Source organism: Lissotriton vulgaris, chromosome 2_1 (genome assembly GCF_964263255.1).
Source record: "Lissotriton vulgaris chromosome 2_1, aLisVul1.2, whole genome shotgun sequence".
NCBI classification, from domain to species: Eukaryota; Metazoa; Chordata; class Amphibia; order Caudata; family Salamandridae; genus Lissotriton; species Lissotriton vulgaris.
The window spans coordinates 283,129,960-283,148,759 of record NC_141687.1 but is presented as its reverse complement, the minus strand read 5'-3'; the positions used below and the strand labels follow the sequence as shown (position 1 = coordinate 283,148,759).

General features: G+C 45.2%; 1 protein-coding gene across 1 annotated transcript in view; it reads left to right on the top strand.

Annotated features, from left to right (window-relative positions):
* LOC147729973 (uncharacterized) overlaps window positions 1–18,800 on the top strand; it is a 1,004,770-nt gene that overhangs the window by 705,458 nt on the left and 280,512 nt on the right. Inside the window, exon 23 of the mRNA XM_086954938.1 lies at window positions 4,183–4,348. Within this exon, the coding sequence (XP_086811064.1) occupies window positions 4,183–4,348 (166 nt within the window). The remainder of the gene's footprint in view (window positions 1–4,182; window positions 4,349–18,800) is intronic.

Here is an 18,800-nt window from a genome sequence, read left to right as displayed (position 1 = left end):
GAAGGTGTTCGGAGTTGGCGAGGTTGGCGTCAGAGCTGGTTGATATGCGGATTGATTTCTTATGGACGATCGCGATTCCTCCTCCTGTGTGGCTGGTACGGTCTTCACAAGAGAGTCCTTTTTAAATTCATCCAGCTTACTATTAGAGCCTACGGAGCTGTGCGTCCTAAGTACGGTACGGCTAGATTTACCCATTACATGTGCTCCCGGCCCCTGAGATCTTCAGCCGTGAATCTCCTTAAACCTCCTCAATTTAGGCATAAGACTAAAGGAGGTAGATCTTTTACCTTTTTAGGGCCCAAGGCTTGGAACCAGCTCCCCATGGAGCTGAGACATACTGTCTCAGAACCCCTTTTCTGGAAAGAGCTGAAGACATGGCTTTTTTCAGCCTCTGACCCTATCTGTCACTCTCTCATCTGAAGAACCTTGAAAGGACATTTCACTGACCCAGCGTCTTGACTCTGCTGTACTTCTCAAGTACTTCCTCTGACTTTTTATACCACTTAGCACCAAGATGCTCCCTTAGGAGTGATAATAGCGCTTTATAAATTACAAATTCAGTTCAATTTAATTCAATTTGGATCAGTAGTACTGCGGTTCTAAGAATTTCTAAATACAAATAGGTTTCCTCAGATAACAACTGTTTTTGTAAAGAATAATTCTGAATATCATTTTGACTTACACCATCACAACAGCAAGCAAACTCTTTTAACTCATTTATTTCTATTCACATGCCTGGTAGAACTCAGAGTAACTTTAAGCCTGGGATCCCGAGATTTGAGGCCTCTCCATGAGACTTGAGGTCAACAGCCATACTGGAGGATAGAGTCGGTTGTAAGGGGCCCTTTACAGCCCAGGCTTCTAAGTCAGAATCTCCTTCCCCATCCATATTTGTCGGTCTTTTAAATCAGTGACTGGTAAAGTGTAGGTCCGGAACCCTCATATACAAATAGCTATACTATATTCCCACAAGTAAACTTTTAGGAGCTATATTCTCAGAAGTAACAGAGTGTGCATGTTGAGTACACTCATCAGCATGTATTTTCTGACTCTGAATTCCTACATGCCTAGATTGTAATCCCGGTCTCTTCAATTGACAAAAAGGTTATGTGGTTTTGGGAAAATTATTTATCTACGTATGCCTCAAATTGTAAATTCCCATATTGCGACGTGTAAAGGTTTAATATGAAAACATGTTACACAACCATTTCTCTGGCTCTTGAGTGCTGTTGTTCTTGGGGATTGTCACTCACCTCTGGTGTCTGAGGGCATTAGGTACAACTGTTGTGTTCCAGTGAGAGAGTCAGGTTACTTCCTTTGTATATTGTATTCCTTAATTTGAATATTGGACAGGCAGTCAATATTTATCCCAGTGGTTGTACGTTCTGAAACCTGACACTGTATAACAGTGATCACACACAATAAACTCAATACTATGTCCCAGCTGTTTTCTTTTTAACAGGTAGATATCATTTAGTTAAGAGAAGTACAGGGCAATTAAAGTGATAAATAACAAAACAAGCCAGGAAGTTCTAGTACTTTCTGGAGTATGCATAGGACCCAAAGACATTTGCAGTACTTGCTCATGAGCATAGTAGCATCAAATTAACCTTAGAGCCTATAGACAATGTAACCCATCGGGAAATCTTGTCTTTCTTCGGAAGCAGTGTCACATCACTTCTCTTACGACAGCTTCATCAAAGCCACAGCAGGTTCAGGACATTATTTATTTTCGGTGAATTCAGTGAGTATCGGTAGAGGGCGCTGTGAATCTGAGAAAAAAGTCTTTAAGTACAAACTTGTCTTTAAACACCTTAAAGACCACCATTTACCTCCCACAAGTGAACCGAAATTTCCTCAAAAACACATGATGGATTTAGGGTGCCAAGGATTTGATCAAAGGCCAGTGTCCACCTAACCCAGCTAACACCGTTTGGTGGTCGTTGGCAAAAGGGCACTGGGTACAGTGCGGAAGCAGATTAGTTGATGCTCGATACAGTACCTAATTCACAGATAGTTCCACAGGTGCTAGACCAAAAGCAGATACCACGGCAATACCAAGCTGCAGAGCCTTTATTTTGTGAAATGTTTTATATGGCCATACGTTTCAGATACGGGGGTGGGGGCACAGGTCAATTGCCATCCAATGGTTCACAGTAGCAACTGGGGAGCTTTGATATAGGACTTTAGGCACAATCATTACTTCAATCTACTATATCTCAGTAACTGTAAGGGCTAGCTAGAAAGATTTTTCAAATAACTCTAGAATTTAGTTAGTCAGTCTCAGACATTAGCCAAAGACCTATGGGGAAAGGTGTCCCTCTCATGCTAAAAAAGGGTGATTTAGACTCTCTCGCAAGTCGTGGAATTGTATGGGGTGAGTTACAGTGATGCAGACTTGCCACATTTTGTTTTGGAATATTAGCTGCACCAGTGTCGGACAGGCCTATAGGGCAGTCACGCTTTGCCTGATGGGCTGGTCTGACGGATCCCTGTCTGGGTGATTTTTTTTTTAGCAGTTTGTGGGCCTGTTTTATGGTCTGGTGGGCCGATTTGTACTGTTGATTCCCCTAAAATGACTACAAGCATTGCCTGCAGCAAACAAAAATGCATGCAGTCTCCCATACCTTGCAAAATACCCTTGCCTCGTATCTACTAGTCTGATTTGCAAATCTATGTGGTTCACTAATGGAGGCCACTTATAATTTGGTGCCCAGGCCTATTTTCTGTCCCAGTCCGATCCTGATCTGCACCTTCATCACCCTATTAAAAAGCAGATGTCTTTTGTTTGGCTCTAGCCAGATGAGCTGCAGCTCTCTGTAGCTCCAAGCCATCACACTTCTTCGAGACGGCCTGCATGCTGGCTTCAGCTGAGCCTGACTCCCTGTCCTCCTGATCCGAGGTCTGATTCCCTCCACCTATCAAACCATCTTCTTTTATCAAGGGGCGTCACAGCAATGGGCCTTCCTCCAGTGTTCTTGGCTTGTTCCCATGCATTGGCAAAAATAGCAATTTCAAAAAGGCCTGTTCCAGGTCAACAGCCCATCTGAGGTTGTCCAGTAAACCTCTCACCAAGTAAAGGTAAAACAGCATTTATCTCAAACTGGAGGCATAGGTATGAAACTTTGGCCATTCTGGTTGAGTGAGTGATAAGTTCAAAATTCATAATTCCAACCAGCTACAGTGGGGATCCTCCTTGCAGTCTTTGCTCCTGGGCTATCACCAAGAGCAGTCTTTGGCAGAGCATGACGTAGGCAGGTCAGACTATACTCGCACTACACCTATATTGTTTTCTATAAAGTCTGCCAAAAAAATTGGAAAGTGGGAGCTTATAATTGTTAAAATGTGCGGTCACATTGGAAGTAATGTGATAATGTGTAACCTTTTTATGTCTTGTTATAATTCATTTCTCTATATTTCGTGCGAAAACTGCAGTTTTTATCAGTCTTTAATTGCTTTCGTTATATTCACAGCTGAATGGTGTGAATTAATTATTCCTTTCTCTGTAATTGTTCCACGAACAGCATCGCAATCCCTCCTAATCATTTTCCTAATTTGATCCAAAATGCTTCTGGTTTGTTCACAAATAATTCTTAATTTATCTGCAAATGTCCCTGTATCTCTGATTTTAGTTCCAAGAATCCTCGTTTTTCCTGCCAAAATTCAATGGTGCTTTCAATTATGCCCATGGGGTTTCATCCACGTGTCCCATGCTTTACACCGCATGTTACTGATTTAAACCCAAATTCCCTGGCTCTCCTTCTAAATGTCTGTGTCCTTCATTAATGGTCCTGGGATTTCCTCTCCAGAGTATAAAGCTTTCCAACACCTACATGTTAATAGTTTTTTTCAGAATGTTCCTCATTACCCGACTGGTATTTCTTAAAAATTGGCCCTGGGTTATTCTGAAATGTCTTTGGTTTTACTTAAAAATGTTCCTAGTTTTTAATCGTAACTGGCCTGGTTACATGTTCAAATTCCAGAAAAGCAGGCTCTTCCTTTCAAAATTCCTAGGCTGACAGCATGGGTGCTTCCGAATTGAATAACAACCACTACACGAGACAAATCAAGAGATAATTTGGTGTTGTGCACCCCCTCAATGAATGGTTAATGTTATTATTAAATGCTCTAATGCGCTAATTGCCAGGATGGCCAGATAACTTATTGATGCTCTTCTTTTAGGATTCAGTTCCAGCACCCAGCTATGGAACAGGATTTTATTTCTCCGATGAGGCTAAACTCTCAAGGTCTGAGCTGCAGATTGTATCTACCTTTAAGAAGGATGAAAGCTTCCCCAGACTGGGAGTGGACATGGCAAAGAGTCTAATGGATCATGAACAGCGCAGAGGTAAAAGATTCGGAATGATACTATTAAAATGGTTGACAGTCGTGTATCTGAAATGAAACGATTTGAGTGGTTGACGCTCTTGGATTTGGGATGTTACTATTAGGTGTGAGCGCAATATCCGTTCCGCTCGCGGATTTTGCGAATTTTCGGTAAATTCGCGATCCGCAAACTCCCGCAAATTTACCGCGAATTCACAAATCCGCGAGCGGCGGATTCCGGGGGCAAAAGTTGAAGCCTGGCTGGCGTGTCAACTTGTAACTATTTTACGATGGCGCCAGCAAGCTGCCAGCGCCATCCTAAAATAGTTACTAAGTTAGCTTCAACAGGAAGCTCTAATAGATAAAATAAAGCAGGTGCTCGCACCTGCTTTATTTTATCTATTAGAGCTTCCTGTTGAAGCTAATTTAGTAAGTATTTTAGGATGGCGTTGGCAGCTTGCCAGCGCCATCGTAAAATATTTACAACATGCCCTTCCTGTGAGCCCAAAAACAATCGTGAGCGTCGTCGAGGCAGGTGTGCCTTCTTCCCAAATCTACCGTGGAAAATCAGCTGTGATGCTGGATAGAGGCTTTTGCATCCTTGACTTTCACGAGCGCAATACCCGTGCTGTTCCTGTGACCAGGAGCTTCTTTCTCTTCATCTGCTGAACTGATCTTTCTCTGAACTTTTATACACACAAGAAGCATGTGTGAACTCGCATGGAAGCCCTGCCCGTTTGGCCCCGCCCACACACTTGCGGTTTGCACCGTCTTCCCGCCATTCACCCACTATGATGGACAGCTCACTCAAGGGACCCCTGCGCCCTTCGGGGCGCCTGACTTTGGGCTTGGAAGCAAATCCGCAAAATCCGCGGATCGTGGATCCGCAAAATCCGCCCATACCTAGTTACTATTAGAATGGTGGAATCTCTGGGCCAAATGCAAAACACCTCTTGCCAACCATAAATTCTTCATATGTGCACCAGAAACTCAGAGCAAGGCATGCTACATGGCATGCTACATTTACCCTGCAGTCTCTACCCCAAGTTGCCTTTAGCCACTGCCTTTACCATGCAGGTAAGTACATTTAATAGGTTTTTACTTTTACTGTGCATCTTTTACCGCATAGTACTTTACCACACAAGTAAGTATGTGTGTATATATATATATATATGTATACATATATACATATATATTTTGCAAAACAACTCGGCAGATCCCCGCTGAGCATCCACAGCACAAAGAGGTCCACAGCACGGCAGTTACCTTCAAGGTATCTTTATTAATTTTCCTTCTCTACACCATGTGCAAAAACGATATATCGATATATATATATATATATATCTATATATATATAGATATATATATATTTTCTTTTAAATAACATACGTTTTTATGATATTTAACAGAAAGGGGGGGTTATGTGCGGGTAGAGGTGAAGGTGATTTTAGAGCTAAGGGTTCAGTACAGGTAAAGGGATGTAAGGGTGGTTTTAGGATTATGGGGTGGGTGGTTGTAAAGTGAAGCAAGGGTGATTTAGAGTTTAACAGTGGGTAGAGTTAAGGGGGATTTTAGTGCTGTAGGGTGTGTAAAGATAAAGGAAGGTAAATGTGATTTTAGAGAGAGTAGATATAAAGGAATTTAATGGTGATTTTAGGGTTTGGGATGGGTATAGCTAAAGAGAGGTAAGCTGATTATAGGGTTGTGAAGTAAAGGGATGTAAGGGTGAATTTAGGTTCAAGGGGCAGGAAAAAGATACATTGAGGTATGGGTGATTTGGTGATTTTTACAGTCGAGAGCTGGCTAGAAATGTAAAGGGATATAAGGGTGATATTAGGACTTAAGGGTGGGTAGAGGTAAAGCGAGGGAAGGGTGATTTTAGGGTTTAGAGGTGAGTAGAGATAAAAAAATATATACATATATAATAATATATATGTGTGTGCATGTGTGTGTGTGTATATATATATATATATATATACGACATCTGAAGGGGCGAGAGCGGCTGGATGAGGGTCGAGAGGCTTGTAATTGTTTAATCATGACGTCGGTGTGCATGAGGGGAAGAAGCATGCGCCGCCCACTGTTGGATTGTAAAGGTACTTACTGTCGAGAGCCTGCATGAACGGACTCGGAGTGCCAAGATCGTGATGACTCTCCGCGCCGCTAGTGGATTTCCACCAATCACCATAAGGCAATTTTTGTTTAAAAAATTTAATATTTGCAACACTTGTGTCATGGGCATTTGAAAAAGGCAGATATGACGAAATGAGTCATGCCGGTCTGTGTGTGTGTATATATATATTACCTACTGGCGGTCGCCAGTAGGTAGTTATAGTTAGGATTTTTTTCAATGCAAAATCTCAAAATTCTATTTGGAATAACTTTGGCGCCGGTTGACGAATCTGCCTGAAAATGTCCTCAAATTTGCCTCGCGGAGCTCCGGTCCTTCCTTGAAAGTTTGGGGGGGATTCGTCAAGCGGGGGCCGAGATAAAAGGGGGGTCCAAAAACGTGTTTTCCCCATGTTAATTTCCATAGGGTGGTCAAACTCACTTTTAGCCCGAACGGCTGAATGGATTTCCACCAAACTTGGCAAAATTGTAGGGACTGGTAGCCCGATGTGCCTTTGCTATGTTTTTAAGATATGTGCTCCGGTGGATTTTGAGTAATTTAGGTTCAAAAAAATATATATCTATGGCCGCACCCCGGTACGCGCACCGGGGAGCGCAGCGGGCGCGACACGCTAGGTGCGCACGGAAAGCAGATTGGCTCTCGGGTGTCTGTAAACATTCGAAACAGTCCGGACCGGCCGCCATCTTGTGTCTCGGTAGGATAGAGACACAAGAGGTGGAAAAAAAAGGGGGGAAATGACCATAAGGGGGCAGGGTAGACCCCCCTGACCCCCTAGGTTTGATGTGGGGGCTATAAAAGGGCCCCACGGTGCAAAATATATATATATATTTTTTTGATTTGCATGGGGGGAGCGCCCGGTACGCGCACCGGGGAGCGGACCGGGGAGCGGCCCACAGAGTTATTAAAAAATGTAGCCTTTTTTTATAAATTGGAGGTAGTTCTAAAAAGAACTGTTTTTTTTCTTCTTTTTGTTGTTTTATATTTTTTTTGTGTTTTTGGAACATTTTGTACTTTTTTTGGCTTTTATGAACTATTTTATATTTTTTTGGTATTTTTATGGGGATAAACGAAAAAATGGCTCAACTGGAGCAGAATAAAAAATAAGAAAAAATTAGGGTTTTTTGGGGCATTTGTGGTTGTCCCCAGCAAGGACGATGAGCTTTATGCTCAGTTCACCATAGGAGATGGTCTTACCACAGTGTATACATGTTATACGGAAATCCCCAAACCGTGGCTGAATGCAAGGGATCGTCTCCCTTGCCTCTGGTCCCGTTGGAGTGGGTTGATTTCTTTGGGACGTGGAGCTTGAAGATTGGGGAAGGTTACTGGCCAGTTCCCTCATCTCTGCAGCAGAAACGTTGATTGGATGCCCGAGCTGCATGTGGCGAATTATGGTGTTGTTTCCAAAAGAGTATTTCTTATTAGGGTTTCCCCTGGAAAGTTCCACGCCACAGATTAGGCAAGTCACCTTGGCCGCATTTACTTTTTTCTTGCCCTCTGGGATCGAAAAAAACTCCCATACAATGTGTGGTTTTGGCTGGTATGGGGTATTGTGTTCTTGTAGCCATCTTCTCCTCCCCTCCTCCTCCTCCTCCTCTTGTTGACCACCAATGTAATCTTGTGGTGGTCCTCTTGGTGGTTGTGGTGGTGGTGGTGGTGCAGATGCTCCAGCTGCTGCTGCTATTGAAGCCATTTCAAAGTACAAAATATACCTCAAAGATTGCAAAACAGGTCTTCCTAAGTCAAAGGACTTACAGCCTGATTCATCAAAGTACCGTTTTACGAGTCTCTAATAGCGATTCATAAGGAATCGCTATTTGAGACTCGCAAAACGGTATTCATGTAGGAATCGCAAAATAAAATACGATTCCTACACATTCCTTATTTGCGATTAGCAAATTGCTAATCGCAAATAAGATAGCGATTTTAAGGGTGCCAGGGGTGTCCAAAGGACACCCTGTAGCACCCCTTAAATGCAAATTTTAACAGGTGTTGCGCACACACATGTCCAAAGGACATGTGTGTGTGCAACATGCAACTTAGAAAAATGCTTTTAAAAGCATTTTTCTAAGTTTTCGCTATTTACCACGAGGTTTGACCTCGCGGTAAATAGCGGGCCGAAATTGCAAATTCGCTATTTAAAAATGGATGATGAATTGCATTTAAGGAATCTCAAATAGAGATTCCTCGCTAAATTGCGAATTCGCAATTACCGATTTTTGCATTTGGGATGATGAATCCCAAATGCAAAAATCGCACTTGCAAAGGGATTCTCAGAATCTGGCCCTTTGCGAGCGCAAATCAGCTTGATGAATCAGGCTGAAAGTCAGAATAAGGAAAAAAGGTGGGGTCTTTCATCATTTGGAAAAAAAAAGGGCCTGAACCAATGAGAAGTGTTATTTTCAGGTCACAAGACCAGGGATTTCATCATTATGAAACCAAAACTGTTCTGCACCAATAAAAAGTGTTATTTTCAGGTTATTTTCAGGTCACATGACCGACGCGCTTACGCGGCGCGCCCCAGGGCGCGTCGCGTAAGCGCGTCACATGTTTACGTTGCACGATCGTATTCGCTCGAGTGCTTCCGGGTGCGCTTACGCCGTGCGTATCACGTGGACGCGGCTACGCAATACGTCACGATGATGTTTGCGTTCGCGGCAATAGCGCTATATATATTATAACATTTTATAGCTATAGACATTTGCTATTAACAAAATTTTGAAATTCAAAGAAAAAAACATAGGTTTGGGGCCTTATATATAGTTCGGAATTAGCATTTAAAAAACCTATGAAATTCACTGAAAAAACCATAGGTTTCACACCAGTTATAGTTAGGAATTAGCATTTAAAAACCTATTAAATTCACTGAAAAAACCATAGGTTTCACACCAGTTATAGTTAGCTGGAAATTTTACTGACATAAAACCATTGAAATTCCACATTATAGTTAGTTGGACTCACTATAACTTGTGCGTGTAATGCACTGCTGATGACGTCGCATATTACATCACTCATGACATGGTCAGTGACATCACTCATGACATCACTGATGACACTATCCTTGTGACAGAGTGACAGACCTCCTTTCACTGTAACCCTTGAAACACATATTCAAAAATAGAAACTAAATTTTTTTTAAAAAAGGAGATACCCATACCAGTTACAACAACCAATTCAGTAATTCCACCATTTATATACACATCCACTAATTCACCAAGAGTTCTATGTAGTCACTCATACATATACTCACTCATCATATGTAGTGATACACCTATACATCCTGTAACACATCAACAGTCTTCCAAATGTTGCTCACACACATACTCACACATGCAAATAAACTATTGAACATCCATGTATTTGCATATAGAGCTATACACACACTACCACCTTGCTTCTAAGGAAACTTACACATACTTACTCTCTTAAACAATCACTTATAGAAACACATACTTATTTAAACAGGAACTCTTACAATCTCTCACTCTCACATATACTCACTTATATACATCAATAATCACATATACTAGATTAAAACATATGTAGTTACTGATAAAGACACTAGTGAGACAGTCATTCACTCACTAACACAAACATATACACACTCATCCATCCATACAGTCCTGCACATATGCCTTCTTCCAAACACATACAAACAGTGAGTCAGTCATTGATGCATCTATGTGCTAAGTAATAACCCCTCCAAACCATACAGACACTCATACTGATACTACAAAAAAACATCTAATAACCCATATACACACACATGTAGCTACTCACCAACCCATGCAGCCACTTACACACAAAGTGAAACACTGATACAAACATTTAAATATTTTAACAATATTCGCTAATATATGTATTCACTAAAATACACTTAATAAGCCAGTTAACCAATCAATTAAAAAAAAACACCCATTAAGACACTTATTTAAACATTTATTCTTCCATTGACCTTTACATATACATATATAAAACATATTTATTTTTCAGAAAGGCACACATTCACTGGATGGTGTCATCAGTGATGTCATGAGTGATGTCACTGACCATGTCATGAGTGATGTAATATGTGACGTCATCAGCAGTGCATTACACGCGCAAGTTATAGTGAGTCCAACTAACTATAACGTGGAATTTCAATGGTTTTATGTCAGTAAAATTTCCAGCCAACTATAACTGGTGTGAAACCTATGGTTTTTTCAGTGAATATATATATATATATATATATATAAACACACACACACTCACACACACAGAAAGCACAACTTAAGTAACTTGTGCCTTTCTAGTGGTCATATTCCACCTCATGTTGGCAGGCTGTCGTTACGGCCTGCGGCGGATCAGCACCTTCCAGTAACTTTAGCGAAACTCTTTGTGCACAACTGTTGCTGCAAAACTGCTTGAGGATGAGTGCTCTCCGTGCTAAGGGCTGCACGAAAATATCACAGTGCATGCTCTTTCCACTGGAAAAGATATCAACATACGCGGGTTTGTAGTTTACAAATTGTAATCAGACCGGCATGAAACGTTTTGGCATAATTGCCTTTTCAAATGCCCATGGAGCAGATATATATTCACTGAAAAAACAAACAAAGTTTAAAGTGACTTTATAGTTAATATGTTAGTGCCAACATGTTTTGAAATAGAAAATACACACACATTTACCAGTTATAGTTATCAGAGCTGACTATAACTTGCGCCCCTCCATACACTGCTTATGACCTCAAATATTACATCACGCATGACGTGTTCTACATCATTATTTATGACATCACAGATGGCATCTCAATTGACATCATTGATAATGCAGCTATTTATACCTGCTCCCTCCGGGTGGGTACAATGTGTGTTCTGTTTCCCAGAAACAGAACACAAGCCTGCTTCCAGACGGCGGGAGCATCTCTAACTCTCTCGCCAGCTGGGAGTAGACTGAGATGTTTTCTCCCATTTGGCAGTAGAGTTAAAAATGCTCTTGCTAAAATGGAGCAAACAAATGTTTCCCTTCCAGGGAAACTGCTGTGTCCCGGTAGTGGGCTCCCCGGGACACAGTAACTGAGCCGTCCCTGAGGCCTTTAAAGGCTCATGGTGGGGCCACATGGTTCCCTCCCTTCAAACTTTATTTTGGCCCTTGAGGGTGGGCTTCCCAGCAGCCACCTTTGGCTCGGGGATGGGACCGTGCAGCCCCCCTCCCGAGATTTAGCCACCGGGGGTGGCATCCCAGGGTCTAACAAGTTTCAGGGAGGGAAGTTGCTTTCCCTTCTCCCGTTAAGACATTAGGCTCCAGCAGATGGGGTCCCCAGGGTCTCCTAAGGCTCAGGGAGGGGGACAATGTGCTGCCACCCTACTCTCTCATTTTGATTTTGGCCCTGGGGGATGACATCTCAGGGGTCTAACAAAGCTTGGGGAGGTATGACGCTCACCCTTCTCCCCTTAAATAACACATTAGGCCCCTTAGGATGGGGTTCCAGGGCCAACATCGATCGGGAGGGGGCCGCTTGCCCCCTCCACTTCATTAATATACCCAGTCCTGGACGATGGGGTACCCGACTTTGGCTCAGGGAGGGGGCTGCGTGCCTCCTTACCCTTCGTTAATATACGCAGCCCCGAGGGATGGCATCCCAGGGGCCCAAAATGGGCTCACGGATACCTCCCCAAATATTTAATTTTTTCTATGGTGAGTGCCATCCTTTTATTTCTGCGATCTCGTGGTAGTCCTGTGGGATTGCAGAAAAAAATATTGATTTATTTTTCTGATTATTTTTTTCATTTTGGTGCTAGGGCGTCCCTCTGTGTGTCTCCCACAGGGCCAGGGAGATAGGATATCCCTACCCTGCCCCCTGATATACTTTTTTTTTTAAAGTTCAGGACAGGGGACAAAGTTCCAGACTCCTGTAATGGCTTCCAACAACATTTTTACCATTTTGCTGGCAGCCAACCAGGGCGGTCCCAAAAGGTTCAGTATGCAAATTGGTGGCAACAGCTCACTGACACAAGATGGTACTGATGATAGCATTAACTTCCCTGCTGATAAATTTGACTTTGATATTGACACTCCACAAAAACTATTGACCAATAACTACGTTTCCAGTACTTAGTAAAATCGCAAAAAAAGTAGCTGTTCAGCAGCTGCAGGTGCACATAGATAGTCAAAGATTCCGAATACTTGCCAATCCAAATCTGGGTTTATATATGGCAACAGTTTCAAGGATGCCTTACTGGGCATTACTGACAACGTTCAATATTTTGAAGTGCAGGACATTCAACACAATGGACCACACTATCCCCATCTTGAAGGACTTCAGACTGTGATGGGAAAACAGTGACCACATTGTCTTAGTTATTGTCAATCCTCATATTATCTCTTTAAAAGTAGGATAATTGTGTCCCACACCCATGAAATCCATGTGTGGAGTCCCTCAACGCCCTCTATCCCCTATGCTCTTTATCATATATATGCTCCCTCTTCAGAAGATTATCAATTACAAGCCTACACCACCCAAATACCAAATATTTTTTTTGTTAGAAATGGTTGTGTACAGGTTACAAAATACATGAGTTAGAAATGTAAACACCCCTAAAAAACGTCGGTTCAAGGAACGTACTGGTCACAGATCAAAGCAGTATTTATTATGGGAAGGTGCTTAAAATGTAGGGGGAGTTTCTCTACATGGGTAGGTGAATGAAAATTTGGCTAGCATTCTGAAGGTAAGTTTCAATTCTATTAAGGACACGGAGGCGAGGATTATGCTTTGTCTTTCTTCGCTTTATTTTGACAAAGATTTCACAGCAGCCATCAATAAAAACTTTGAAGAAAAACACATGTTCCCATGAATCATAGGGAAAACCATTACAGTATAGTACTTTCACAGTGTCCATAATGTCCAGCACAAAGTCCCTCTTCACTGACAGTGCCTCCTCTTTCTTCGTGTGAGTCACGCCTACAGTAATGTTTCACTGGTCCTGTTTTGAACCGTGGTTCCCTGAAAATAGAGGCAGCGTAAGATTCCAAACAAAAACTGTTGAACATCAAAGGCTAATAACGTTGTGTCCACCAAAACTGAAACACAGGAATGACAGTTGCGAACGTATTTCCGAAGCATTCGGAAAACATAAAAGAGTTACTTCCCCCCATATGGGGAGGGTTTGCACTGGGATGTGCACCAGGCTGGATACTACTCACCTCCTTGTCCTTAATAGAATGGAAACTTACCTTTACAACGCTAGGCACATTTTCATTCTATGTAAGGCCCGGAGGCTCAGATTATTCTAGTTTAAAGCTTACTCACCACCAACTGAGAGACCTCTATCACTGGCTTTAAATAAAATCTCTTGAAGGTCGAGTGTGAGCACCAGTCTGCTGCTTGCCTCTAGTCCTCCATATGCGTCCCCAAACAGAAAGCCTTAGAGGCCCTGGCAGAATAGGCCCCGAATTTCTTCATGACAATGCCTGCTTCTTGCATGACCCATCAGACCTACCTGGCTATGGTGGGGGAAGAGACAGATTTGTGGGGGGGGTTTCAGAGCAATAAGCAATTGACGCTCGCCTGGAGAGCGAAATTCTTGAGTCAGCTCCTCGTAAGCCTTCAGAAAGCGCATAACGCCAGGTATGAGAACGTGCTGGTGAGCGACTTGGTGCGGCGACCCACTTTGAAAACTACCCTGTCCGGGGAGAAAATTCTTGCAGTAATGTCTAAGGCTCTCACGTCAGAAACCCTCATGCAGGAGACCAAGCATAGCAGCATCACCAGTTTAGCCTAGAGTTCCTTTAGAGAAAAGGTATTCGGCTGCCAGTCAGGAAAAGGTTCAGGACCAAATTGACATACCACAAGGCTGAGTAGCATTGTTCCGTGGGCAAGGAGAGGTGAATACCACGCAACAACCTACAAATGAAAGGGTGCTCCCCCACCAAAGCCCCCTCAACCGGGGCGTGTCCTGCGGAAATCACAAACCCGACTGCATTGATTGAGCGGTAAGCCAGGCCTTCTGCTGCCAGATCGTCCAGGAAATTAAAAATCTGGATAACGTCCACAACCACGGGATCCAGGTTCCTCCAAAGACACCAACTAACCCATCTTGTCCAGGTGGAATGATAACGTCTGGTGGTGCTGTCCGCCCACGCCTTTGATAAGAAGAGTTCAGCCGGTCGCGAAAGTCCTGGGAGCGACCAGCTTTGCCAGAAAGCCACCACGCCATTAGCTGCAGGGAACCTTCAGCAAAGAGGTGATGCGGAAAGTGGTCCGGATTCAGAAGAAGGTTAGGAAACAGGGGGATTGGGATTGGAGAATACCAAGAAAGTTCCAGTAGATCCGGAAACCAAACTTGCGATCTCCATAGCTGAGTCACCGTTACAACCTCCGCCGCCTGCCAACGGACCTGGCAGCCGCTCTCGTGATCATTGAGAATGGAGGGACGGCGTAACCACTCTCTTTACTCCAGTCCTGGAGGAATGCATCCATGGCCACAGCCAGAGGGTCCGGCCTCCAGCTGAAAAACCCAGGAACCTGAAGGTCGAGGAGCAACGCAACGAAATCGATTGAGAAAGGACCCCACAAGTCCGACAGCCATTGGAAAACATGCGGGTCCAGCTTCCAAAGCTGGAATCATGAAGGTGCCTCGAGTGCCAGTCCACGACCTGGTTGGCCTGACCCAGAAGATATTCCGCTGTTACTGAGACGTGAAGGGCCAGGCAAAAGTTCCAAAAGTCCTTTTACCAGATTCGCCAGGGCACGGGGCTCAGGTGCTTGTCTCTGGTCCAACAACGGACAGCGAAGGACCCTGCCAGGAGTTCCAGGCAATTGATGTGAAGAGTTTGTTTGTCCAATGACCAGCCTCTGCCAGTGGAGAACTCTCTGCAACAGGCCCCCCAACCGGACCTGCTAGCGTCGGACTCGATGACCAAGTCGGGAACAGAGCCGAAAATCGCCCGTCCATGCCTCCGTATGGGTCAGCCACCAAGCGATTTCTTCCTTCGCTTCCATGGTGAGTGGCACCAATAGGGTGTAAGACAAACCCCGCGGCAAATGGTGCTCCTTTAGGCATTGGAGGGCCCGATAGTGAAGGGGGCCAATTTGCCTGAGTGTTGTGCGGGGTTTGGAAATGGTCTGGCGGAGCTTGTGGCGGATCTTGGCCATCTTCTGGGATGGAAGGCTCAAGGAAGATTGGACTGAATCCACAATGAATCCGAGGCAGGTCACTATCTGAGTTGGGGCGAGGACCGACTTTGGTTCGTTGATGACGAACCCCAACCCCTGCAGGAGATCCACTGCTGGTTGGAGTTGACTGACCAGGGTTCTGGGGCACTGCGCCATGAGGAGAATATCGCCTAAGTACACAATCATGCGGATGCTCTGGGCCCAGAGAAATTCCACCGCTGGGTGTAGCACCTTGGGGAAGCATCACAGTGTTGAGGACAGACCAAAAGGAAGGGTGGTGAACTCGTAAATGCAATCTCTCCAACAGAACTGCAGAAACCGACGATGAGGAGGGTAAATCGGGACAACCAGATAGGCGTCCTTCAGATCTAACCGCACCATCCAATCCAAAGGGAGCAGGACGTCCCGCAGGAGGTAAATCCCTTCCATCTTGAAGTGGCGGTATACCAACCCCTCGTTGAACTCTCGGAGATTGATAACCGGACACCGCCCTCCATCGGATTTGTCTACTAGGAAAATATTGCTGAGGAAGCCATTGCGATGCAGGGCGGATTGACAGATGGCCCCTTTGCGCAAGAGCGTGGAAACCTCCTTTTCGATAAGCTCTGCATCGCGAGCTGTAAAACAAATGGACCAAGGATGGAATGCTTGACGAGGATGATTGTAAAACTCTATGTGGAAAGCCTGCACGGTCTGCAGGACCCACGCGTCTGAAGTGAGGGAAACCCACGCGGCCGGAAACGCTGCCAAACGACCCTCATTGCGGATCTGAACGAAAGGTAAAACACTCACCATTTGCATTGCCGCCTCCGGCGTACCTTTGAAGCCTCCATGACCACTGAAGCGCTGGTCCCTTGTGGGGTAGAAGTTATTGTAGTTCGTGCTAGTGTGGTACAGGCCGCGTACAGAGCCTTGTCCCTTGGGGGGATTCTGTTGGAAACCTCGGACGAACGAGCAGCCCCTGCCTTGGCTGGCCCCATGGAAAACCCTCATGGTAAAAACTCTCTTTATGTTGGATTTCGCTTTATCTAAACAGGTAAAGGTCCCAACGAACTTGCCAAATTCCTTGACAAAGGGATACCCGAAGAGTCTCCCTTGTGCCACTGTGCCTGCCTGAGAGGAAGCCATGTCCCCAAGCTTGGGGTCCAGCTTGATGAGCAAGGAGCTGCGACGCTCGGTTGAGAGCGCACAGTTTGCTTTTCCCAGAAATATAATAGTGCGCTGGGCCCAATTAGGGAGCACTTCGGGGGAAATCAGGTATCCTGAAACCTTGGCCTCCTCAGCCATATCCAATATTTTGGTCATGAGGCCTGTGGCATCGAGGAGCTTGTCTTGGCAAAACCGCCAAAATCTGTCAATGCCCTTGCGAGGATCCTTCATGTATTTGACTAGGAAGGTGGGCATTTTGGAGTCAATTTCTAGAGTAAAAGCGACCTTGCCCTCAAGAGTGGAGAGGAAAGAGGAGAGGATGTAGCCATACGGCTAGAGCAAAGCTGGGGAACCGGGTTCGAGTCTCGGCAACGACTCTCAACATCCTGTGATTCTGGGCAAATCACGGAATCTCCCCGTGTCTAACAAAAATGAATGTGTCCTTCTGTAACAAAACTGATGCTCATGTAAAGCGCTCTGATACCCGATGTCTCGAGTCTAGTTTGTCCTATATAAAACAAAAAAAAAGAGTGGGAGGCTGATACTCAGCTTTGAGGCAGTTCCGGGCCTCCTTCTCAAGGGGCTTGCGGAGTCGGCCGGCGACAAATTTGGCTATCTTGTTGCTGGGCACCCAGGCGGCAGACAGTGGGTGGACAATATCATCAGGCTCCAACATGCCTGAGTCCTCCCCGGCAGAGGATGGAGTCACCGCAGGGCGCCACAGGCGCAAGGAGCCCCCCTCACCCTCTGAGTTTCCCGGGGAGTTGTCATATAGGGGGAAGGGAGGCAGGAGGAGGGGTTGACTTGGCAAGAAAAGCACTCTTGAGGCACACAAATGGGTCCCTGTCAATCCCCTCCTCACATTTCTTTTTAGGGATGGAGGTTTATCCCCCCCAAGCTCATTAGGGGCGGGGGGAGTGGGTGCTGCACGGGCTTTGCCAACTTTGCGCACTCTTGAACAAATCTGTCAGACAGGCTCTGCTCAATAGGGCCAACAACCTCATTCACCACCCGGTAGATGGAAGAGTCAACAGCGTCGTAAAAATCACCATCCCATTGCACATGCTAAAGGGACTCCTACTCCTCATAGGTGCCATGTTGGGCCTCCTTGGGGATGGAAGGCAGGCAAATGCTTAATTAGAGGAAGGAAATGTGGAGGTGCAGGTGCGCGAAAGAGAGGTGGCTGGGGAACCCAGACAATGTGTGGGTGGACAGAAGGCCCATAATAGGGATGCACGTGTCCCAGCGCACGGAAAAAATTGCCTTCAGAAACTGACAGGGCTCCGCTGTCTGGCCATGCACTTTGCTGAGGCCTTAACTGAGAAGTGCACAACTAGCCAACAGGCGTTATCACGGGAACATCCGCTAATACAGACCCCTGCCTGGGTGTTTAGAAATAGAAAAAATGCGGGGAATACAGACCCGGTAAGACCAGTCGTCACCGTGACAGTGGGGACAAGGCTTCGGGGGTACGCGGCTCCTGCAGCGTGGTCTCGTCAAGTGAAGAGAGGCACTGGACAGGAGCCAGCGAGATGCGCCGAGCAGTGCCAATTGACGGTTTGCTAGGAGCACCACCTCTCTTGTGGGCACTGAACGTGTAAGGAGTGCAAAAGCATGGGCGTAGGAACTGTTGGGGACGTGGGGACATATCCCCCCCAGATTTTGGAGTGGGGGGACAAGGGTGGGGGGGACGAGGGGACAAAAGAATTTCCCCTCTCCCTTCTGTTATGCACAGGGCCATTAGCGCGCGAAAGCGCTACCTAATGGCCCTGTACTTGACGTGTGATTCACCTGCCTGCAGTCAAAGAGGCCACCCGCCTTCTGCCCTTTGTTATTCTGCCATAAGGCTTGGCCAGTCTGGGAAGGGCAGAGAAGGGAAAAAAACTCTTGTCTCTTTTCCGTCATTCCCAGAGAAGGCAAGGGCAGTGTCCGCTTCTCCTGCTCAGCCTCTGGTAGCTTCCCTCCTCCCCCCCTCTCTCCTTATTCCTCCATCTCTTTCTGTCGCTGTCTCGCTTATCTTTATGTGCGGATTTCAAAAG